We start from the raw sequence: 25,507 nt of genomic DNA on the forward strand, positions 1-25,507 counted from the left end.
ATATATATATATATATATACACACACACCTCTGTGTGTGTTCATGGTGGTTTCCTATAAAACCTCAATGATATATTTATATAAAAAAAATTAAAAAAAAACATTTGACGTGCACTGACAGGTACCGCATCTGACTTCAACCTGACTCATTGCTTGCTTCTCAATCTCATGCTATATTCAAGTAAGTCGCCCTCCAGATTAATCTCACAAACCTGTAGGCCAAACATACAGGCCGAGAACTGTTTCCCTTTTGAAACGTCACACGTGATGTGGTACAAAAAGGTTGTGTTTTTGGTAGGCATGGTCCGTGATATATACAAAAGAAATATAAATACAGGGAAAAAATACAAAGAGATATATTCATAGGATATGCAAACTTAGAAATGTGATTGGCTGTTACATTAAGTCCCAGTAAAAATGCTGTCTGATGGTTGACAGAGAATTTCATTGATTGGGGTTTTCCATGACTCGAAATTTGAGTGACACAAAATACAAATGATACCTGTTACAAATAATAGCTGACATAAAAAACACATGAGGGCTGACAGAAAAAACGATTGAGAAATGACGACTGATCGCCAAACTAAATGATCCCTGACAAAGAAATTCCTGATAACTGACGCTGAGAAGTGAGAAATGACCATGTCCTAATATGGACACCGTACCCCTCAGGACTGTTCCAGTCTTACTGTTTTCTGCCGTCTTCTCAAAACTGACTTATTCAATCATTATTTGTAAATTCCTATTTATATATCTCTTTGTTTTTTTTCCCTTTATATTTCTTTTGTATATATTGTATATATGTGTTTGCATTTTTATTGGCTGTAATTTATTTATTTTTATATTTGGTTAATTTTCTGTAAGTCGCTTTGGATAAAGGCGTCTGCTAAATAATTAAATAATAATAAAAGTATTTTAAACTTGTTTTAAGCTTGTTTTGAATGTTGTGCCAGAGCTAGCAGCCTTGCATGCCACTCTTGGCATGCATGCCATAGTTTCGCAACCCTTGGTCTAAACTTACATGTGCTTTAAGCATTTTTAAACGTACTCCAGCTGACTGGTCCTAATTTATGCCTTATCAGTAAAGTTGCATAAATTATGTGGCTCTAGCGTTCCACAGTTAGTTGTATTGGCAGAAGTAACATTATACTAACCCCAGGAATAATTTATCTGTGAATCGTCCAAAACTAGTATAGCACTTTTTAAAAAGGCATTAACAACATCCATGGGTAACAAAAGGACCTTTGTTTCCATAGGTTACTTAACACTGAATTTCATAGTGATGCATAGTTCTGAAATAGTAAAAGACATGAGGACTTGAGATTTAGTGATTTTTCAGGAGTCTTATATAATGGCACACGGTATTAAATTAGGGAACAGTCATCTTTAAATTTAATACAATGCAAAATTGTGAAATATGCCGAAGATGCAACTTAAAGTTTGTCTTCAGTAATGCCACTTTTAAAGAAAACACAACAACTAATTTATTGTACTTTACTGGCATTTATTGTACTACATTAAAAATATTCCATCTATGAAAATAGTGTTGTATTAAAATGTATAACTTTATGCCATGAAGTAGTTTTAGTGGAGGTTTTTGTTTAAAATACTTTAGTGAAACATAAAAAGTCTTAACTTGTTTTTTTGTTAAAAACAAGGCCTGAGTCGAGCCTGTCATGGCTCTGGATTTGTAACTCCCTCCAGTACTGTTAGTGCTGAGCACCTGGGCAGGAGTTGGGGAAAACCCCACGCAGTTCAAAAGCTCCGCTGAAGTCGTAGGCCTCGCTGTGCTGTCCTTTGACGAGCCTGAGGCTCCTCATGCAGCCCTGGAATGGAGTCTTGATAGTTAGGCAGTTCTGCTTCACATTGGCTGTAATGGGTCAATAAGAAAAACAGGCATATTTATGTATTCATTTAAGTATTTGAAACAGGTGGACAGAATCAGTTCAGAAAAGCATCTTGGTCAAAACAAAACAAAACAGAGATTCTTCTGTGAGTGTAGTTACTTTGCTACATAAACTACAAAAAAGCTTTTTGAATTTCCTGAATGACGCCAAGTCATGCCGCAGGAATAATAAACAAAGGCTGTGCTGTGAGCCGTACCCATTTCAAAGTAAAACAAATGCATACTGAAAAGTCAAAGCCATCATCTGCACACATGCAAAACCAGCACATTTGTGTCCATAATGTTTAAATTTTAACCCAGTAACAGATGGAAAGTCATACATACCAGGAAAACCTCCCACATAGATTGGGTTGTTGGTCTCAGCAGATGTAGACTGGGGATAGGGGTTGTTTGCCCGAACTGTTTGTCCATCGATGGTTAGACTGAACCAATGCTTGCTTTTGTTAGCCTGGAGTTTGTGCCACTTCCCATCACAGAGGCTGCTGGAGTCACTTGGACTGTAGGTAGTGGTTATTCTTCCTGCCCCATTGTTCACATGAAATAAAATCTGCAACGGCAGCATAGTTTGATAAATATCTAGATCATGCTTAATGTCATGCCTTTGAAGGCAGAGAAAGTTTGAGTGCTCCTTTAGTGTGCAGTAATGTTAGGAAACAAAGCCAATTAGCCAAATGCTTTGAGTAATGTCTTTATCAGTGTCCAAAGCACTAGCAAAATGCTTTTGGCTACCTCCTTTACAGTGCACTCAGAACATCTCTAGTCCCAAAGGTTTAAATAGCCAACAGAGGGCAACAGTTTCAAAAGCCCATCATTAGGGCTGTATTTTCTTCTTTGTAAAAAACTGGCTTATTTCATGGTGTAAAAATTTTAAGATATTTCATGATTCAAAATAATATGTATTAAAGCAGAAACAAATAGCGTTGTCACATTCAACATTGATAAGTTTCTCTAGAGTTATTATACAACATATGTTCCTATATATATAAATGCTAAACTGATTGCTAAATTGTAGAATATTTTGTTTGTCATGTCCACCTTTTAAAGATAATCTATATTCACCATCAGTGAAATATCTACACTATTCGTTCAGAATTGTGAATTGTCACAGGGAACTATATTGCACAGCAATAGGTACATTTCACGGAAATTGTGAAATCTGTGATAACCATGAAAAAAAATACAGCCTTAGCCATCATGCTGCCCTGCCCTGGATATAACTTATTCAAAAAGATGATACATCTTCTCAGCAATATTGTCAGACATTTCGTGGTCTTAGCTCTTAGAGCAGTTCACATTTTTTGGTCTTGGAGTAATTAAATTCTTGGTTGTTGTCCTTTTGTAAAACTAAACTTGTTATGCATAAGCAATGCAAGTAAACATGTTTAACAGCTTAAAAACTCAAACATATTCATAATTAATAAAGCATTAAGCTACTAAGAGTCTGTACGCAGTGATTACGTGTGTACGTTTTCAGTATTCTACCCAACATGTCCAATACTGACCTTGCCACTGACGAGTTCCAGTCCTACTGCATCCACCTTGGCACTGCTTATTCCCAGCAGTACTCCATTCTGCAGTGGCGTACGGAACTCAAATGAGATAATCAAGTCTGACCTGACTTTGTAGCCTTTTGCTGCAGAAAAAAATAAAAAATATTTTTTTGCTTTTTTATTTTTTTATGCACACAGTACATAACAGTATACAGTATAATACAATGTTGCTCATTTGTCTAGATGATTCTGTGGTCATGTGTTGATTTCTTGATATTTTGTATTGGCAGCTTATCGTTTAGTTTAAGTGACTTGTCTGAAAGCAAAGTAAAAACAATGTGTACATTGACATTTGTTACACATTTTTCTCAAAATGGTGGCAGACACAATTAAATGTGTTACATGGTTGCATTCAAAGGCAGATACTTGACTTGTATTGCAATGTTTAAACGTACTCTTATACATAGTATAAACTATCTACAGAAGTAATCCTGGTCTCTGACAGTAGGATTAACTACATTGTAGAATAAAACCTTACAAAACTGTGCCAAACTATTATGATTAATCAGTGTCGGCTCTAGCGTTAATAAATTGAACCACATTGGAGAAATAAACTGAAATGTTAATACTTACCTAAAGCTGCAAATCCAGTTCCATCAAAGTGTGTTCCCTTTTGAGCCGTCTCGTAACACCTGTTTACTGCATATACAGAGATGGGATTGTCTCTGTCCAGTGGCTTGTTATTCAACATTACATTGTTGATGCAGGCAGGAACACTGTGTGTCACCTGAACGTGTTAATGACAGAAAGACAGAATTACTCTCTGTAAGTGCTAAGAAAATGCTGGAATGGAAAGTAATTAGTTACGTGAGCCAAATTTATTAAGGTCTCTAAGTGCAATTTGCACCAATGGAAAAAGCAATAAAAGACGTTTTGTTTGTTTACTTGATTTTACTTTCGATTAGTTTTACCCCAAAATATACTGCATATGTTAACTAATATTGCATATGTTGTATCAATTACATATACATAATTTTATATATATATATATATATATATATATATGTTGTATTCATTTTTTCTTCTAATAAATCAATGTTGGTCCTTAAAACCACTCCAGCTAGCTCCCAATTTAAAAGTCATTTTATTTTTGCTGGATGAATTGCTACTATGGTTAAAGAGCATCACATATGTCCTTGCACTCTATGCCATGTAGAGAAACACCTACATTTCCAATATTCTTGGCAGTGAAGTCCAGAGGGAGACCTCCCAGGTAAAGTTTTCCTTCCACATCCAAGGTGTTTCCCTCTCCCACAGCCTCGACAGGAGATGACTCCTTCCCATCAACAGTGATTGTAGCTTTCTTCTTAGCAAAATCTGTTTTCACCTGGGAATAACAGTAAATTAGGTTAGTGAGCTGGAGAGGAAGATCGATCATCAGTGGAATAATGTTTAAAAAACAGGGAGCAAGTAGAGCTATCTATAGCTTTTGGGAATTAATACAGCAATCCCTGCCATCTCTGTCTGAAAACCCACCCTTACAGGTGTCACTGAATATCCATCTTTAAAGAAGAATAACTACAAAAGAAGGTCCTAGTTAAACCCTTCTTTCTGCATTCAGCTTTTCTGGTTATTTTCTCCATCACCAACACGATTACTACATCAGAAGTTTATTGTGGGAAAGAAGCTGCCCAGCTGATTTGAAAGTTTGCGGTGCAGGTACTTACTGTGTGCCACTGGCCATCATTAACTACATGTGGGAGTGTCACTCTCGCTGAACCCTTGCCAAGGTCATAGATGAAATACAGGTGCCCCTCCATCAACTGCAGAGCTGCATAATCAACCTGGTTTTGGTGGGCCATGAAGTAAACCAGGCCATCTGATGCAAAGGTTCGGAAGGTTAACTGGATGGAAAACCTAGAAAAAAAGTGTGGGGGTGGTGGAAGGTAAATTAGAATGAGGGAAATACACACACATTCTAAGCCCCTTTGGTGCACATAGAATTTAGAAGCCATTATATAAACCTTTTTATCAAATGCACAGCTTTTTTTTAACTGTATGCAAAAATCTTTCGACTATCAAGGCGTATGGTATGCAAACACATTATTATTTATTTATTAGCAGATGCCCTTATCCAGGATGACTTACAATTGTTACAAGATTTCACATTATGTTTACATACAATTACCCATTTATATAGTTGTTTTTTTACTGGAGCAATCTAGGTAAAGTACCTTGCTCAATGGTACAGCAGCAGTGTCCCCCACCTGGGATTGAACCCACAACCCTCCGGTCAAGAGTTCAGAGCCCTAACCACTACTCCACACTGCATATGTATATATAAGCTTCAAAACAGAGTAAACATCATTGATCAGACCAGGCTGACATTCAGCTTTCTTATGCAACAGAGAATATGACCAGTCAGGGCTTTCCACGTCTTAGCTTTCATAAATACAAAGCATTTCTAGAACATTACAGAATAATCCAGAATGGCCTTTCAGCCAACCTCAATGACAGTAACGGCTAGAACTAAGCATCCGGCTTTGACTTAAAGTGTAACAGAACAGCCTGCAGTGTTTACAAGAAACGCATTACGTTACCTTTGCTGTGTCTCGTGTTGTCTGTATTGTCTTATACTTTGAAACACATTGACCTTTAGTGAAATAATTAAAAACACATCATATGACATCTACTTGGGAGCGTTTGCCAGCAAAAATATGATTTCTCTAGTAAGGAGTGTAGTATATTGAGACCAGACTCTCCTGTGATAGTCTGGATACACTGAAAACGTATTTCCCCTGGCAAACACTCTTGATTAAAAATGTAAATGTAAAAATCCCTAGTTGCTTTACCTATGATGTGTGAATAAAAATATCACAAACATAGGGAGCATGCTGAAAAATATATTGTTTTGTTATGGACGACACAGAATACAGCAAAGGTAACGTGTTTCTGTAGGGGGTTCTTTAACACTTTAGGGTTGATGTTACCTATAAAACAAAAACAAGTACAACTCCATGGTCTGGTATAATGGTATACTCACTTTTTTCTTACTGTGCTCTCATCAAAAGACAGAACCATGTGACTAGTTTTGGTCAGGCCAAACTGGTGGGCATTGGGGACTATTGCTGGAATCTCTTCTTCTACACACTGTGGTCATGCAAAAAGTACACAGAAATCAAAGGAGGAAAATATTGTTAGATCATTAAAATAGACTCATTCATGTTTTCCTGTACATACAATGTGATCCAATAATATTGGTTTAAAAGGTCAAAAAGGCATTATTAAAAAAATGATTATTATGTGTTGAAAGTGTTCCATATACAGACGTGCTCAAATTTGTTGGTACCCTTACAGCTCATTGAAATAATGCTTCATTCCTCCTGAAAAGTGATGAAATTAAAAGCTATTTTATCATGTATACTTGCATGCCTTTGGTATGTCATAGAATAAAGCAAAGAAGCTGTGAAAAGAGTTGAATAATTGCTTATTCTACAAAGATATTCTAAAATGGCCTGGACACATTTGTTGGTACCCCTTAGAAAAGATAATACATAATTGGATTATAGTGATATTTCAAACTAATTAGTTTCTTTAATTAGTATCACACATGTCTCCAATCTTGTAATCAGTCATTCAGCCCATTTAAATGGAGAAAAGTAGTCACTGTGCTGTTTGGTATCATTGTGTGCACCACACTGAACATGGACCAGAGAAAGCAAAGGAAAGAGTTGTCTGAGGAGATCAGAAAGAAAATAATAGACAAGCATGGTAAAGGTAAAGGCTACAAGACCATCTCCAAGCAGCTTGATGTTCTTGTGACAACAGTTGGAAATATTATTAAGAAGTTTAAGGTCCATGGAACTGTAGCCAACCTCCCTGGGTGCAGCCGCAAGAGGAAAATCGACCCCAGATTGAACAGAAGGATAGTGCGAATGGTAGAAAAAGAACCAAGGATAACTGCCAAAGAGATACAAGCTGAACTCCAAGGTGATGGTACGTCAGTTTCTGATCGCACCATCTGTCGCTTTTTGAGCGAAAGTGGGCTCCATGGAAGAAGACCCAGGAGGATTCCACTTTTGACAGAAAAACATAAAAAAGCCAGACTAGAATTTGCTAAAATGCATACTGACAAGCCACAATCCTTCTGGGAGAATGTCCTTTGGACAGATGAGTCAAAACTGGAGCTTTTTGGCAAGTCACATCAGCTCTATGTTCACAGACGAAAAAATGAAGCTTTCAAAGAAAAGAACACCATACCTACAGTGAAACATGGAGGAGGCTTGGTTATGTTTTGGGGCTGCTTTGCTGCGCCTGGCACAGGGTGCCTTGAATCTGTGCAGGGCACAATGAAATCTCAAGACTATCAAGGCATTCTGGAGTGAAACATACTGCCCAGTGTCCGAAAGCTCTGTCTCAGTCGCAGGTCATGGGTCCTCCAACAGGATAATGACCCAAAACACACAGCTAAAAGCACCCAAGAATGGATAAGAACAAAACATTGGACTATTCTGAAGTGGCCTTCTATGAGTCCTGATCTGAATCCTATCGAACATCTATGGAAAGAGCTGAAACTTGCAGTCTGGAGAAGGCACCCATCAAACCTGAGACAGCTGGAGCAGTTTGCTCAGGAAGAGTGGGCCAAACTACCTGTTAACAGGTGCAGAAGTCTCATTGAGAGCTACAGAAAACATTTGATTGCAGTGATTGCCTCTAAAGGTTGTGCAACAAAATATTAGGTTAGCGGTCCCATCATTTTTGTCCATGCCATTTTCATTTGTTTTCTTATTTACAATATTATGTTGAATAAAAAATCAAAAGCAAAGTCTGATTTCTATTAAATATGGAATAAACAATGGTGGATGCCAATTACTTTTGTCAGTTTCAAGTTATTTCAGAGAATATTGTGCATTCTTCGTTTTTTGTGGAGGGGTACCAACAAATTTGAGCACGTCTGTATGTGCAATGCAAAGCTGAAGACAGGAAAACAAACAATACTATACATTTTCTAAAATATTAAATGTACATCTGTTGTCAGGACTGGTGCTGTAAAAAATGTACGACAAAATAACTGTCACAAGTGAAATAAAAATATGTTCCATCTCTCTACACATTTTAGCTCTCAGTCTTTATACATAGCGGGAGAATAACGTGGACACTGAAACATATAGTGGTGCCAACCTTGGCTGGGCCCTGGGTTTTGGAGCTCTGTTCTATAGTGGAGACAGGCCTGGCTGGAGTGGGAGACGGCTGGAGCTCAGACTCTAGATCACCCTCCTCCGGCTGGATAACTGGCTTGGGCCTCTCCGCCAGCAGGCAGCTGTCCATGTCCACGTTATGATAGCTCACTGCAGTGGTGAGGTCCAGGAGCCTGGTGGTGAAAAACACCAAGGAAAAAAATTAATGAAGCCACTTGTGCTAAGAAATATCCAAAGCTCATTTAACCAACTAACCGAAAAGAGGACATGCATGGGATGGCTGCCGTATACTTACTCCATGTTGTAGCCCATGTTCCTGATACAGCCGTAGAAGGATTTGCCCGTCTTGAGCATGTCAGCGCCATCGCCGGGTGGAACACCTCCAATGTAGAAGCTGGAGACATTGAGAGGGCTGCTCTCTGCTGACGGAGCAAGTCTCATCTCAGTCAGGCTTCCCTCATCCACCTGCACAGTCAACAACCTAGGAAAGCAACAGAGTTCACAGAAAAGAAGGCAAATGCAACGTGGAACTGCATTTAGACGTGCATTTGTTGCATCTACTGAGCTATGAAATCAAGAAAATCCTATTTAAATATATAATACTATATACAAGTCTGTAGCCCTTATGTTGCCTTACATCTCCATATATAAGATTATTTATTTCAAATACTATTCACATGTACTCTAATTTGTAGTTATTTAATTGGTTTTGTAGACTAACAAATCAGCCTTTTGTCTAAGGTTATTTCCAAGCAAACTAACTAGAGCATTTCTCTCAAGCCGTCTCCGTACCTCTTGCTGCGATGCAGGATGACAGAATGGTCCTCTCCATCACTGTAGGTTCCAGCAGGAGATTTGACCACAGCTTTTCTAGTGTGGCCTTTCTCTCCTGTATTTATGTGGACTTCCACTTGGCCATTGATAAGCATAACTGCAAAGAAGGGCTGTGCAGATACAAACACTTTTTTTAAAAATACAATAGGCCAAATGTATCAAGGTCTGTACACCAAAATACAATTTGCACCATTTTTTGACAAAGGAAAATACAACTGTTAATGTTCCAAATCTGGAAAACACTTTATTGGTTCAACTCCTCAGATTGATGTTTTGCGTTTTTGGTTACTAGATGTGGAACATTAATGGTTTGTTTTTCATTTCATAAAAAAAAATGGTGCAAATTGTATTTAGGCCTAAGACCTTTATAAAATCAGGGTAATGTGAGCTACCAGGGATCTTCCAAGGTTCCGGTTAAATGCTTAGCTAAGTAACAAGGTCTTAAAAGAACAAATGTTTCTACTTTCTTATCTTCAATGCATGTTCTTAATTAAAGATGCTGAAGATTATTATCTTGGCATTTAAGCAACATAAGACTTCCACAACAGTTGGTTAGGAATGGTTAACTGTGGCTGAAGAAGCTCACCAGGTGTGTCTGCCTTCGTCTGCGCTTTCCTCCTTTGCTGATTCCCGCCAGGATAATGCCGGTGTCGTTCTTTGTGGAGAAGGTTGCCATAAGTTCTGATTCAGGTGCCAGAGACATGGGGTGAAGTTCGAGGAATCCCTCATTCAAGATTGTCACACTGCGAATTGGCTGGACAGGAAAAGCAAGAACTGTTGTCTACATGGAAGCGATATAAAGTATATTTTTTTATGTGGAAGTAGTATACCCCCCTGCCCCCGCCCCACCTTGTTTTGAAGCCTGAAGAATCGGTATTTTGTCAGGACTCTGGTGCTTCATAAAATTGACTAAATCCAGCTTGGCAAACTCATGATTCGCAATAAATTGATAACAGCATGATCAAATACATATCTACTGTTCAACTTCAAGAAGGACAATTACTGTTTTATAAAAAAACAGTTACAGTTGCCATTCTCCAACGTATCATTAGAGTTTCTCACCTCCAATACGCAGCCCTTCTTGACCCCATAGGACTCCTTCAGCAAGTCAAAGTTAGAGCGGGCAATCTCCAGATTTTTGATGCAGCCCACGTAAGATCTGGTCACAAGCTGTCTCCTGCAAGATAAAAGTGTATTTGTAAAAATAAACAATTCTGAAATGGTAACAGACATGCACCGTAGAACCTGTCATATTCCGATGTAACTGGTTCCAGGGGTCCATCAGATATATGAAGACATAGTATCTCAGAAGGTCTTTATACCACATTGCTGTTGCTTTAGTAACATCTAGGCTATTATAAATGAACAATTTCAGGTACATCAGTGTATCCAAAACACCAAAGTATGGTACTGCATGTTTACAATACAAAGAAAATCAGTGAAAATGATTACAAAACAAAGCACTGTAACACAGTATTTGGCAATTTACAAAACAGCAATCCAAAAACAGATCTTACTGTACTTTCTCAGTCCATGGCAAAGTAATATATTCAACAGTTAAAAATAAACACACATATGGTACAGTAATTATATGAATCCCTGGCTTTCTTATTTTCTTTTATTGAACATGGTTAAACTGGGCAGTTTGTTTTGCACTAAGTGACAGCATTTAAATTCAAACACACCATCATTTAAAAAAAAAAATATGCTACTGAACTTACTGTTGTAGACCCATAACTAAATGTGCATTGCCCAGTTTCCACCTGTACCTTTCAGCTGGTAGCAGCATATGTAAATAGCATGTGCCAGAGGTCTATCGGTTTATAGAGGGTATTATATCGTACAGGATTGAAGATGATAGGTTCTACAGTATTCTGGTATCCAAGATGCACAGGGAAGGTAAAGAATACAAAATTAATTTGAAAGTAACTCGTACCTGACGGGTCTTGAGCGAGGCAGCCCACCAATGTAAATGGGGTCCTTGTCTGAACGATTGAGATCTGAGGCAGAACCAGAGGTAGTGCCCTCTTTAGTTTCTCTATTTGTAGGAATATATGCATCCATCACAGCCAAGTAACCTGTAAGAAGCAGGTACACATTTTATTTTCCCCCAATTCACACAGGCCTATTCACATTGTTGTCAGCATTACTTCTTTTTTTCTTTTTTTCTAATACACTGTAATTCTTAAAACAAGGCATTTCAATATCAGATGTCAGGAACTCATTATAACCTAATTGTCAGACTATCAACTCATATCCATGCATAGCTTCTTCATATCCAGCAAGTACCTAAGATATGATCATTCAATAGTTCAGTCAACTCAAAAGCCAAAACTCGTGCAAAAGTAACTCCATCTGCTAGATATGGGATACCCTAGTTTAAAGGTATTCCCATACCAATTTAGTCCTCACCATAATTATAGGTATATTATATAGTAAATATGTGTATGCTGGCAAAGACTCATTATTGTTGGGGATAGTCATCCCAAATGGGGAATAATGAATCTTTGCCAACATACATAAATAACTTACATTTTCAATTAAATTGCTCTAGTTTTTACCTGAATATTTTCACTCCTATTATTCCTCAATAAAAAAAATGTAAAAGTAGTAATAGTGCATTTGTTTGTGTGTGTAGTTCAGAGTTGCCAGGTCCACGGTTTTACAGTCTAGTTTTGGGATAGTTTTTAGGCTACAAAAACACTGGAAATCTGGCAACCCTGGTGTAGTTTATCTTTTTGTTTCCCCTGCTCAACAACTGAAAGACTCACTTGATTTTATTACTTAAGTAAGCATATTTCAGCATTTGGAGTTCATTCACAAAATCTGAAAGTAATTTAGCCCCATACCGTCATCCAACTTTGTTACGCTGTTCCAACATATGTATGCAGTTTTACATAAAATAAATAATTTTATGATTTAAAACAAATTTTCCCTTCAGGTCATTAAGGCACATTGGAAATATCAACTGAATAGATTCCAACTCAAGTGTATCATTTGCGTGCTTTCTTAAGACTTTAAAATCTTTCTTTTTTAAGATCAGTTATAATCTAATAGTATTGATACTAAAGTCTTACCTTTCTGTTTGGTACGGTGGAAAGCAATTTTATACCAGTTTCCACTGTTGTATGTCTTATCTGTGATGAGGCTGAGTGGTCCTGATCCTAGCTCAAAGGTCAGCCTGACTTTGCCATCCACCAGCTCGATAGATGTGAAATCTCTCTGCAACACAAGAAGTTCAATTAAGCATCACAAATCTACATTATGCTACGTGTGAAGTTAAAAGGTATGGCATTTGATACAGTGCCTTGCGAAAGTATTCGGCCCCCTTGAACTTTGCGACCTTTTGCCACATTTCAGGCTTCAAACATAAAGATATGAAACTGTAATTTTTTGTGAAGAATCAACAACAAGTGGGACACAATCATGAAGTGGAACGAAATTTATTGGATATTTCAAACTTTTTTAACAAATAAAAAACTGAAAAATTGGGCGTGCAAAATTATTCAGCCCCCTTAAGTTAATACTTTGTAGCGCCACCTTTTGCTGCGATTACAGCTGTAAGTCGCTTGGGGTATGTCTCTATCAGTTTTGCACATCGAGAGACTGAAATTTTTGCCCATTCCTCCTTGCAAAACAGCTCGAGCTCAGTGAGGTTGGATGGAGAGCATTTGTGAACAGCAGTTTTCAGTTCTTTCCACAGATTCTCGATTGGATTCAGGTCTGGACTTTGACTTGGCCATTCTAACACCTGGATATGTTTATTTGTGAACCATTCCATTGTAGATTTTGCTTTATGTTTTGGATCATTGTCTTGTTGGAAGACAAATCTCCGTCCCAGTCTCAGGTCTTTTGCAGACTCCATCAGGTTTTCTTCCAGAATGGTCCTGTATTTGGCTCCATCCATCTTCCCATCAATTTTAACCATCTTCCCTGTCCCTGCTGAAGAAAAGCAGGCCCAAACCATGATGCTGCCACCACCATGTTTGACAGTGGGGATGGTGTGTTCAGGGTGATGAGCTGTGTTGCTTTTACGCCAAACATAACATTTTGCATTGTTGCCAAAAAGTTCGATTTTGGTTTCATCTGACCAGAGCACCTTCTTCCACATGTTTGGTGTGTCTCCCAGGTGGCTTGTGGCAAACTGTAAACGACACTTTTTATGGATATCTTTAAGAAATGGCTTTCTTCTTGCCACTCTTCCATAAAGGCCAGATTTGTGCAGTATACGACTGATTGTTGTCCTATGGACAGAGTCTCCCACCTCAGCTGTAGATCTCTGCAGTTCATCCAGCGTGATCATGGGCCTCTTGGCTGCATCTCTGATCAGTCTTCTCCTTGTATGAGCTGAAAGTTTAGAGGGACGGCCAGGTCTTGGTAGATTTGCAGTGGTCTGATACTCCTTCCATTTCAATATTATCGCTTGCACAGTGCTCCTTGGGATGTTTAAAGCTTGGGAAATCTTTTTGTATCCAAATCCGGCTTTAAACTTCTCCACAACAGTATCTCGGACCTGCCTGGTGTGTTCCTTGTTCTTCATGATGCTCTCTGCGCTTTAAACGGACCTCTGAGACTATCACAGTGCAGGTGCATTTATACGGAGACTTGATTACACACAGGTGGATTCTATTTATCATCATTAGTCATTTAGGTCAACATTGGATCATTCAGAGATCCTCACTGAACTTCTGGAGAGAGTTTGCTGCACTGAAAGTAAAGGGGCTGAATAATTTTGAACGCCCAATTTTTCAGTTTTTTATTTGTTAAAAAAGTTTGAAATATCCAATAAATTTCGTTCCACTTCATGATTGTGTCCCACTTGTTGTTGATTCTTCACAAAAAATTACAGTTTCATATCTTTATGTTTGAAGCCTGAAATGTGGCAAAAGGTCGCAAAGTTCAAGGGGGCCGAATACTTTCGCAAGGCACTGTATCCCCAGATTGAGATTTAAAAAACAAACCACCAAAAAAACAGAAATCCCAGATTACAAAAATGTAATTATTTTTTCCATAGGATGATACACAATGTTAGCTCAAAACTGATTTGCCCTAAAAGGCAAGCCACTCCAACTTTTTTCAGTCTATTATTAACAGTCAAAAACTAAAATATCAACTGCACGGTCAAAAAAGAACTAGGTTTGCTGACATACCGTTCCATTAGAAGCGAGGTAAAGCAGCAATCCATTTGGAGAGAAGGTTTTGAAAAGCATCACTATTTGTGTGACTGTTGAGCGAAGAGCCTTTTCAACAACGGAATACCCACTGCCATCAAAATGGAAGGAAGTGTCTTCATCCTGGGGACTGAGGAAAAACAAACAAACAAAAAAAATATTCCTATTAGAAACAAACTGTTTGGCACATCAAAACATAACATAATGTGACGATTGAGAAGCTTTGCTAACAATATGCAATACACGTGGCTGCAAATGAGATGATTGTCTTACCTCATGAAGCAGCCCCTACATTTGCCTTCTCTCTCTGCGTAATTCCACAGCCCAATATTATTCCCGTTGAGCGAAGCCCCTCCCATACAGCCTTTGAAGTGGGTCATTTTCACAGCCGAAGATTTCTGTCAGTTTAAAAGCATTCAATAAATGAACAATCACAGTGAATCTAGTATCATGAAAAAATCAAGAAAAGAAAAAAAAAAGGCGGCAACCGCTCACCTTAATTTGACCACCAAGACCCCCCACAAAGACAAGAGTGGATTTATTCACATCTAGCACAGTCGATGTGCCGGGGGAGGTTGCTGTCTTTACAGTGGGGGTCTGTGAAGATTTCAATTCCTGAACAGTAAGAGAACCAGTCTTTCCGAACCTGGGATTTAGAAAGAAGGATATCAGAACAAGGCGATCAGGAATCAGAATTTTTTTTTTTTATGCCAATTTAATATCTCTTATCTGCAATGTGCAACTGTGCACTTCACCTGGTTGCATGAATCCTGTGCCACTTGTCATTGTTAATCTGAATGTCAGGGTACTCCAACTTTGCAAATCCAGAGCCTACATCCCAGAGAAAAGACACTTTTCCACGTCGCATTTCCAGAGCCATAAAATCAACCTGTTAAAAGGAACACAAAAATCAGTTCAAATTGTACACAAATGCAATCAATGTATTCAGCTCAGAGTTGCCTTATTTTGTTTGATAGACTTGTGTTATTTCAATATACAGTAAATGCAGTTCAATATGTTATGGACCCAGCCTTGAATTGTATAACAATATATTTGTCTAAGAAACTGTATGGGCAAGAGAAACAAAAGTATAACATGACCATCTGAATGGCTAAGAGAAACAAAATGTTTTTTATAGCACAGTGTGTATACTGTATTATGCAACAACCAGACACTGCTCTTCCACTGTTTTCTATGGTGGCCTACTCTATAACGGAAAGCTCAGCTGAGGGATGGCACTAATGACACCTGTTCGAAATCCACTGCTTTCTGATTACACGGTTCTTGTTGACACCCAAGCCCTTCTCTCAAGTTGACTACAATAATTATTTGAGACAAAGGTAAATAAACAAATCACTTTTAAAAAGTATACTAATGATAATGATATTGCTGTTGTGTGTTACTCACTAATAAATGTGACTCCCTTGTTCAAATAATGTTTGACTCTGGAGTTCAATTATTACCACATAACATGCCACAGCATTGCTATGGTCCCTTATTGGCATACGTTGAATACACGAGAAATACAGTAAAGTTAGTTTTATTTGTGTGTGTAAGAATATAATAAATGGTATGCGCGAAACATTCACACTCACACACACACACACACACACACACAATCAATCAGTTCATTTCAAGGATGGGATAAACCTCATGGGCCAGCACCTATCATTTTGTTGCTGCTTTGCGTTTTATAGCCATGTGCTTTATTAGTTGTTGTCGAGCTTACATTAGTGCTGCTGCCCAAGTAGAAGAGCAGGTTGTCAGACTCCGATGTTTTCACTATCAGCGTCAGAGTGTTGTAGTTGCTGGAGGAGATGTCTGGTTTGTAGGCACGTACGCAGTCTTGTTCAGCAGCCACTGCCACTTTAATCTGAAATGTACAAAAAAAAGGCTTTATAAATGTGTGAAGAAAAAATAAAACAACTCTGCACCTGATGCACCATGTTACTAAATCTATAGGACCCAATGTCTTTGTAGGATATGCATACAGAAGATGCCACAGAATACAAAGATGAACCAGGATTGTTTATGCCAACTACATTTTCACAATGTTAAACTTCTTACCTACGTAGTATGCCAAAAGCAACTAGTGATTTAATACATAACCGCCCACTAAGGTTAACCGGGTCCACCAAAGTAGCATTATTTAATACTCGCTCCATGGCAAATAAGGCTTTGCTATTGAATGAATTTATCATAGACCAGAATCTTGATATTCTATGCTTAACTGAAACTTGGCAGCAACAGAATGATTGGTTCTGGTTAAACCAGGCAATCGCTTCTGGCTATGGTTTTTTAGATAAGGCTCGTTTGTCGGGTTGTGGTGGTGGACTGGCTATTGTTCATCGATTGGATATTACTGTTAGATCTGTATCTCTCCCAGCTTTTAATTAATTTAAGTGTTTAGCATTTAAGTTCATTTCTACCTTACTGTTGGTAGTGGTTGTTATTTTTTTCCCAGTCTTATTAAGGATGGCTCTGGCAATCCTAGGTGTCTATGACTGGTGTGTTGTCACCTGTTACAAAAGAGTTTACTGGGCCTCTTTTCTCAGACTTCGTTGAGGTTACTCCATCAAGCCTGACTAAAATGGTTGCTAAAATGAATCCTACAACCAGCTCTCTGGATCCTGTTACATCTCTTATTATTTCTAATTTTCCAGCCGGCAGTTTTGTGGTGGCCAGGATCGTTAATGTGTCTCTGAGCACTGGTGCAGTCCCGTCAGCATTTAAATGTGCAGCAGTCACACCATTGTTGAAAAAACCCGGAAATGTTACGTAATTATAGGCCTAAATCTAATCTGTCGTTTCTGGCAAAAATATTGGAATGCACAGCGGCTAATCAATTATGTAATCACCTAGTGCAACATAATCTTTATGACCCTCTTCAGTCAGGATTTAGATCTCTACATAGTACAGAAACAGCTCTTGTAAAGGTGGTAAATGATCTGTTCATGGCTGCAGATTCTGGAGCATTATCCATCTTGGTACTCTTGGACCTTAGTGCTGCATTTGACTCAGTCAACCATGATAGTCTTATTAGCTGTCTGGAGACATCTGTTGGTATCTCCGGCACTGTGTTGTGCTGGCTTAAATCTTATTTGTCGGACTGGAAGCAATTTCGATGGGGGGTTATTCGTCCAGTTCCAGTCCAGTTTCCACACGTGTCCCACAGGGCTCTATTCTGGGGCCTTTGTTATTTAATATCTATATGCTACCACTTGGCCAGATAATTTGTCGCCATGGAGTTAGTTTTCACTCTTATGCCGATGACACTCAGATTTATTTTCAAACTAAACCTGACACCACAATAGCTGTTTCTGTACTTTCACTCTGTTTGGTGGAAATTAAATTATGGATGCAACAGAATTTCTTGCAGCTAAATTGCAATAAGACAGATGTTATGCTGCTTGGTTCTTCGTGTCAGTTGAGTAATGTGGAGAGCTTCAGCTTGGTTATTGACAGGCTTGAAATCAGAGTGAGTTCTGAAATGAGAAATCTCGGTGTTATCTTGTGCATGCCTTTGTCTCCTCTCGACTTGATTACTGAAATGTCTTGCTTGCTGGTGCCTCAAAACATGCTCTCAATAGGCTACAGTATGTTCAGAACCCGGTTGCTCGAGTCCTAACTAGATCTAAATAATTTGAACATATAACACCTGTTTTGGCATCCCTGCATTGGCTACCGGTTAAGTTCAGGATTGATTTTAACATATTACTCTTAACATATAAGGCCTTGAATGGTTTGACACCAAGTTACATCTCCGATATGATAATTGAATATACTCCTGTGCGAAACTTGCGATCTGCTGATGCTGGGCTCTTAAGAGTCCCCAAAACCAGGCTCCGGTCTATGGGAGATAGGCTTTCTGTTGCTATGCACCTAAGTTATGGAATGCTCTTCAACAGATAATTAAGGATTCAAAGAATGTGATTATTTATGATTATGTATTATTATGCGCTATATAAAATAAAGATTATTATTATTACCTGGCTAATACTCTACAGTGCATGTTACATAAATTGTGTACTGTTTCTGCTTAGACCAATATTTACATTTTCTATTTCAAAAAATTTCTGAAAGCTGAATTTCTAAAGTGAGGTGGTTTGAAAAATTGTTAATAGGGGCATGCAGTTGTATTCATTAAAACTGTTTAGCATTTAGATCATCCATTACAAACACATTGCAGACAAAAGTAAAAAGTTACAGTTGCACGACCCTAATGGCCATTTCTAAAACTACCTCACTTCTGAAATTCAGCTTTCATCCAGATGTTTTTTTTCTTTAATAGTTAGAAATCATGGTAAATAATGATCTGAGCAGAAACAATAGAGAACTAGATGGTAACTTTACAAGTAAAGTTGTGGGGCTTGCTTTATTGGGAAAGTGGTCAAAGTAGCTGATTTGTGTCGTGTTGTGTTAACATTGTTTACTAATTGTCTCATGCTTAGAATGTGCTATAATTTGAAATTTCTCAAAGTTCTATGGCAGTTAATTCAACAGTGGGAAGTAGCCTACTGAAAGAAGTTGATGCGGTTACTAAAACAGTTGTACCTATTGATTGGTAGACGCCATTCCTGTTTTGATTAAATATTTGAATAGCTGAGAAGTAGAGGAAGATATCGTTTGCTCTAAGTATTTGTCTAGCTTGTTGGGAAAGTGGTCAAAATTTCAGTTGTTTATAAAAAGTTAGAGAAAATTTAGTTGATGCAGTTACTAAAACAGCTGTATCTCTTGATTGGTAAAAGTTATTTCTGTTTTGAATTGATTTGAATAGCAGAGAAGTAGAGGGAGATTCCATATGCTCTAACGTTTTGTCTTACTTGTTGGGAAAGTGGTCAAAGTAGCTGATTTGTGTCAAAAGTTACATCGTTTACAGTAAATAGAATGTTGGAAGTCTGGGAGTTTTTGAACAATGGGGAGCTTTAGAATGTTGAAAAAAGTGCCATTAAGGTGAATGATGATGGATAAAAGAAGGACAAAAAGCTTAATAGTTTAAAAAGTATAAAAGATATCAAAAAGTTGTACACAAGCACACTATTCCAGACCGGTCTACACGTTTTAAAGTTTGAACGGCGTTTCTTGCTTAAACGGTGTAAGAGGAGTAGCGTGCCAAAGAATAAGAAGAAGTATGTCGAAGATTTAAAGTGGGGACTCTTGCTTCGCAAGCCCCACTAATAATAGGGCATTGAACAGGTACTGTAAGAAAATAAATATCCCAAAAATGTAGATAGTATAAAAAAAATCCCTTTAATAGTAAATTCTGTAATGTGATATTCTGAAATGTGATACTTTACAATGTGATATTTTGTAATGTGATACTTTGTACTCTGATTTTGTAACAATTGTAAGGTCGCTCTGGATAAGGGCATCTGCCAAGAAATAAATAATACTAAATGCGCGATTTAGAAGCACACACAGTCTGTCTACCAGGTTGACAGTCAAATACTTACTGAAGCTGCTTGTTTTCGTGCCTGGTCTATCAGTTCCTTAATCTCAGACAAGTTCCTGCTCAGGGTATCTTCCAGCATTTTCAGCGGTTTCAGCCGTTCAAAGAGCAGGTTGGTTTGCGTTTCCACTTCTTGAACCTTTTTCTCTGCTGCATTAGCTGATAAGAAGGACGAATGATGCACATTTGTTATCAGTCATATTCTACCCCCCCCCCCCCTCCCCCTCCTGCATTTAGGAAGGCACCTCACTTTACAGTCACCTAGTCCTTATCAGGGACATCATGGATGCTTATTCTTTTTTATTTTAGGACAGTGCACTTGAAATGTGTCACCTTGTTTCTGTTTATAGTTATTAGCCTAGACGGAGAAGTGGGGGGTAGAGACACGTTGAAGGTAAAAAAAAACAAACACTTGAAGCAGTTCCCTCACCAGTCTTTGCAGAATCACTGAAAAGTTCATTTGTTCGCTTCACAGTTTCATTGGCTCTGATCATTGCTGAAGAGGATTCCTCTAGTTTCTGGCTGAAATCTTCAAGGTGTTGGAGAGCTGCAACAGCCGAGACATTTGCTCCCATAGCATGCTCCTTTGCTTCCAAGACTTTCACACTGACATCTATAATATCGAAACAAACAAAACGCACGCACACACACTTATCACACTGCAGCATCTTGTCAGGTCCTACTTCAGATAGCCGCTTCACACAAGCAGCTGGTTTCATTTTAATTTACACTGTGTGTTACATATCTGCTAGATTTCAGTGGTAAAATAAACAATACACAAAAGAGGTTTAAGTGCAACACAGTGGAATCCCACAAAAGGTCATCTGATTACAATTCAGAACTGAAAGAAAAAAGGAAACCACACTCACTGTTGGGAATGGAGCTCAGTAGCTGCAGTGGTTCACTGAGCTGTTTGCTTATATTTTGGGCATTGTATCGAATCTTGTCCACCTGCTCCTTCAGTCCATTTAAATCACTTATGAGACCTGCAATGTGCAAACAAGACACACACTACATATGTAATGGATATTTTTCACAGTTTAACACTTTACACCTACTGCTGTCAGGTAGATGACTGTTATTCAATCAAGGATCTTTGTTATCTGCTACCTGACAAATGACTTAGGCAATCAAGTAAAAATGACCACGAATGTAAATCTAAACATAAATCCAAACCCACAGGTAACAAACAAATACAACACATGAAACAAAAAGAATCAAATGAATAACCAATGAGCCAGGGAGTATAAACGAGAACAGATTTAAAAAGCAGTGGTTCAATAGACAGACACACTCACCATTTGTCTTATTGTTCAGATCAGCGGCCTCAGATAGAAGCCTGGAGCTTTGCTGCAGAGATTTTGCTCCAGCATCTTTCAAAGAGTGGTCAGCAAACAGGGCCTAAAACAAGAACATTGTCAGCAACATACATACCCAGCAAAGGCTATAAATACAGAACATCGTAAAAAAAAAAAGACAGATTGCCATGAACAACATCCAAGACATGCATATTAGCACACCATAAATAACTTCCATGATTTAGTTTAATCAAAAACACTGGATCCCAAGAGCCTTCCACAACCAAACAAGTGTTAATACTGTGAAATACAGGTCACTGTCTCCGATATTCACAGCATGTGTGCCAAGTTACCAACAAATTACAATTAAAAGTTTCAGTAAAATGCCATCTGAACCTTAAATACCTAAATCCCTTACCCAAAAGGACCAAACCTCAAATCTAGGTGACTAAAAAAAGACACACCAATAGGAGGTGGCTGTGTGGTCCAGTGGTTAAAGAAACCGGGTTCAAATCCCACCTCAGCCACTGACTCATTGTGTGACCCTGAGCAAGTCATTTAACCTCCTTGTGCTCTGTCTTTCGGGTGAAATGTAATTGTAAGTGACTCTGCACCTGATGCATAGTTCACACACCCTAGTCTCTGCAAGTCGCCTTAGATAAAGGCGTCTGCTAAATAATAAAAAAAAAAAAAAAGATATACAGACTGAATATATATTTACCAAACTCCAGGCAGCAGCTACAGTGCTGTTTGCTTGTTCTGCCAAACGCTCTGCTTTTTCAATGTTGATTTTGATATTAGAGTTGGCTTGGGCAGCATTTGTTGCATTGAACGAAACATTCCTTACACCTGAAAGCACACTGAAGAACAAAATACACAATCGAGTCAGTAAAAACAATCAGAAATGAAATATCACTACAACCTGGCAAGCATGGCAAACTGAGACTTTGCACTTGCTCTTCATACTGTCTTAACATATTTGACCCACACCAGCAGGCTTTATTCTTACACAGAACAGAAAACACATCTGTAGGTTGATATCCTGGCCCACATGTGTTTTATCATGTGAGTGAAACAGAAAACGTAGCTCACAAGAGCATGCAACAGCAATTATGATAATAGCACATGGATGTGACTGAAAACGTCGGGACACAAATCTCCAAATACAGTAGATCTGGCTGGCATGCTGTCAATGAATAACTTACATGAACATAATGCATTTACTAAAAGTTCTCTTTTTCCAGCACATGCAACATGCTAGTACTTACTTGTGAAGTGAGTCTGCCAGTTTCTTCAGTCCAGCAGCATGGTCCTCTGCCTTGTACACCAGGTCCAGCACGCTTCTCTTTGTCATCTGCATCACAAGGTTATCTACTTGTTTTCTCAGCTTAGGGTTCCAAAGGGCCAGCTCATCTTTGTGCCCCTCTAGCTGCTGTGTTTGGAGGCAAAGGAAAATTAGATTTGACATATACAACTGCAAGTGTTAACTTTGAATCTCAATTGAAATTGTGTGAGTTAAAGTTATGTTTTATGAAGAAAGCCTACTGTGTTTAATACAGTAGGTTGAAAAGTAACGATCCCAACAACTATTGGTTCATCCTGTACATTGTGTATTTCACAAACTGAAGGATTCTAAATGTACCATTAAACATACAGCAATGCACCTTAAAATATCATTTTAAACCAACCATTTAAAAGCACAGCAAAAAACAAAACGTAGAGCCCACTTAGATTTCATATATACATGTATTGCATTTTCAAACTGAATAAGGATCATAACAAACACTTACAGAAGTTGCATTAACAACATCGGTCGCAATATTCAAGCCCTCAGTCATCGTTGCTTGTGCTTCTTCAATCATCTCAGTTGTCAAGAAGTGGTTGCTACTGACATTCTGTTTCTTATCCTGTAGCCAAAAGAACACACAACATTCACCACTATAGACAAAAAAGTGTTCAGGAGAGCATTTTATCCAAAACAGGGATATTCAGTTTGTTCAGAATGTATACAGTAATCTCTCAGTTGTTTAAGTTTGTTAAACATACATACACGAATATATATACATACACAAATAATAAATACATATATATATATATATATATATATATATATATATATATATATATATATATATATACACATACATACATACATACATACATACATACATACATACATACATACATACATACATAGTATATATTATAATGAATTGTAAATTGTAATGAGGTAGAAAACCAGCATCCCTATTGAGTCCTTTGTTTTTTGAGTCCAGGAATTTTATAAATTTAAATTCCGAAGTTCTCCTGTCTTGTGTGTTTTTGAAATTGCCCTTTAAAATAAGAACCGTCAGATCATGCAGAGAATGGTTAGGCAATCCTTTGAGCACTACATTCAAATATATGTATGCAGAACATTTCTGTAGAAAGACTTCAGAGAAACTAAAGAACCATCTAATCCACCTAATATAGGCAAAGAAAAACTCTGTAAAGAACCAGATTGAAACACTGTATATTAAACTAGAAACAAAAACCAGCAGACTTCTATACCAAATCTAAGAAAATATACAAGAAACATCTACAGGCAGCCATGCAACAGAAAATTAAAAAAACTGGATAAATTAAAGAAATCCAAACCAACAAGAGACACTGCTATTAACCAACAAGAGACACTGCTATTAACCAACAACAGACACTGCTATTAACCAGCTGTCCGTCGTAAACATTTCGAAACACAATTTAACTCAAGCAAAAACTTCAGTTCTATCGAAAGGTTTGACATTTTGCCCGTCACAAAACCTGGACAAAATAAAATTCTGTTGAGACTTAGAAGCATTTTTCAGATGCCTCAGAGTTTTTTTTTATCAACCCGACAACAACATTGTTGTACAAATTCCGTACAACAGAAGTAACAACACTAAAACCTCTGACTGGACACCACCACGTGGACGTAACACCACCCTAGAAGCTTACATCACCACCTTCAATCAGAAAGTAAGTTCTCAAGATCATCCAAAACAACTAGATATCCCTAATAACATCTCTAATATTGAAAAAATGCTATATTATCATTAAAGAATAACTAAGATATAGTAATTAAACAAGCAGATAAGGGAGGTGCTGTAGTTGTACTCAACACCACAGATTACATTGCTGAAGCAGACTGTTAACTCTCTGATGTACTCTATTATAAATAACTTTTAGAAGATCCTACTAAAGAATATATTTAAAAACTAAATACCATCATAAAATCAGTGCCAGATGACATTCAATATACTTTGCAAAATGTCATACCTGAAAAAACTAGGGCAGGTACTTTTTATTTATTTCCCAAAATCCACAAACCCGGTACTCCTGGACGACCCATTGTAATTTTTTTTTTTTTTTTAATTTAGTCGTCGCCAATTATTTTTACCCCGGTTTTCACCCCAATTTAGCATGCCCAATTATTATCTGTATCCCCGGCTCACCGCTCGCAACCCCCCCGCCGACTCAGGAAACGGAGGCTGAAACACGCGTCCTCCGAAACGTGCTCCTTCCAAGCCGTCATTTTTCGCACTGCAGATCCACAGCAATGCTACCTATAGTGCCGGAGGACAACACAGATCTGGCGGCTCCGCTGCAGAGCCACAAGCGCCCTATCGGCCACAGGGGTCGCTGATGCGCGGTGAGCCGTGGATTCCCCTGCCGACCTAAGCCCTCCCTACCCAGGCAGCGCTCAGCCAATTGTGCGCCGCCCCCTAGGAACTCTCGGTCACGGTCAGCTGTGACATAGCCTGGATTCGAACCAGCGATCTCCAGGCTATAGGGCACATCCTGCGAGGAGCGCCTTTACTGGATGCGCCACTCGGGAGCCCCCCTGGACGACCCATTGTGTCTGGCATAGGAAGACTCACAGAAGGAATCTCTGAATTTATAGAATCCTTACTTAAGCCATTGGTGACAAAAACAGATAGTTTCATCCAGGACACTACACTCTTCCTAAAAAAACTTAAGGAATTTGGCCAACCACCCCACAATCCTATACTAGTCATATGGATATAAAGGTCTTGTATACTAACATCCCTCATCACGATAGTATATCGGCCTCTAAAATTCTTAGAAAAAGATGCCAACGATCTTAAAGTTCCCCCTCACATCACTGGCAAATTAACTGAATTTA

General features: G+C 38.3%; 1 protein-coding gene across 1 annotated transcript in view; it reads right to left on the bottom strand.

The window, feature by feature from the left end:
* Window positions 1-89: 89 nt before the first annotated feature.
* The window catches only part of LOC117435510 (laminin subunit alpha-1-like), a 74,427-nt gene continuing 49,009 nt past the window's right edge, over window positions 90-25,507 (bottom strand). Inside the window, exons 38-63 of the mRNA XM_034058760.3 lie at window positions 23,136-23,252; window positions 22,614-22,777; window positions 22,067-22,205; window positions 21,346-21,448; window positions 20,917-21,033; window positions 20,478-20,660; window positions 20,052-20,206; window positions 16,328-16,471; window positions 15,354-15,487; window positions 15,094-15,244; window positions 14,872-14,996; window positions 14,578-14,728; window positions 12,505-12,649; window positions 11,364-11,505; window positions 10,490-10,604; window positions 10,014-10,181; window positions 9,386-9,537; window positions 8,889-9,074; window positions 8,577-8,766; window positions 6,439-6,545; window positions 5,123-5,312; window positions 4,624-4,782; window positions 4,029-4,182; window positions 3,408-3,538; window positions 2,230-2,452; window positions 90-1,869 (exon numbers count right to left, since the gene is read on the bottom strand). Coding sequence (XP_033914651.3) covers window positions 1,709-1,869; window positions 2,230-2,452; window positions 3,408-3,538; window positions 4,029-4,182; window positions 4,624-4,782; window positions 5,123-5,312; window positions 6,439-6,545; window positions 8,577-8,766; window positions 8,889-9,074; window positions 9,386-9,537; window positions 10,014-10,181; window positions 10,490-10,604; window positions 11,364-11,505; window positions 12,505-12,649; window positions 14,578-14,728; window positions 14,872-14,996; window positions 15,094-15,244; window positions 15,354-15,487; window positions 16,328-16,471; window positions 20,052-20,206; window positions 20,478-20,660; window positions 20,917-21,033; window positions 21,346-21,448; window positions 22,067-22,205; window positions 22,614-22,777; window positions 23,136-23,252 — 3,906 coding nt within the window. The 3' untranslated portion in view covers window positions 90-1,708. The remainder of the gene's footprint in view (window positions 1,870-2,229; window positions 2,453-3,407; window positions 3,539-4,028; window positions 4,183-4,623; window positions 4,783-5,122; window positions 5,313-6,438; window positions 6,546-8,576; window positions 8,767-8,888; window positions 9,075-9,385; window positions 9,538-10,013; window positions 10,182-10,489; window positions 10,605-11,363; window positions 11,506-12,504; window positions 12,650-14,577; window positions 14,729-14,871; window positions 14,997-15,093; window positions 15,245-15,353; window positions 15,488-16,327; window positions 16,472-20,051; window positions 20,207-20,477; window positions 20,661-20,916; window positions 21,034-21,345; window positions 21,449-22,066; window positions 22,206-22,613; window positions 22,778-23,135; window positions 23,253-25,507) is intronic.

The sequence above is a fragment of the Acipenser ruthenus genome, chromosome 3, assembly GCF_902713425.1.
Source record: "Acipenser ruthenus chromosome 3, fAciRut3.2 maternal haplotype, whole genome shotgun sequence".
Taxonomy (NCBI): Eukaryota; Metazoa; Chordata; class Actinopteri; order Acipenseriformes; family Acipenseridae; genus Acipenser; species Acipenser ruthenus.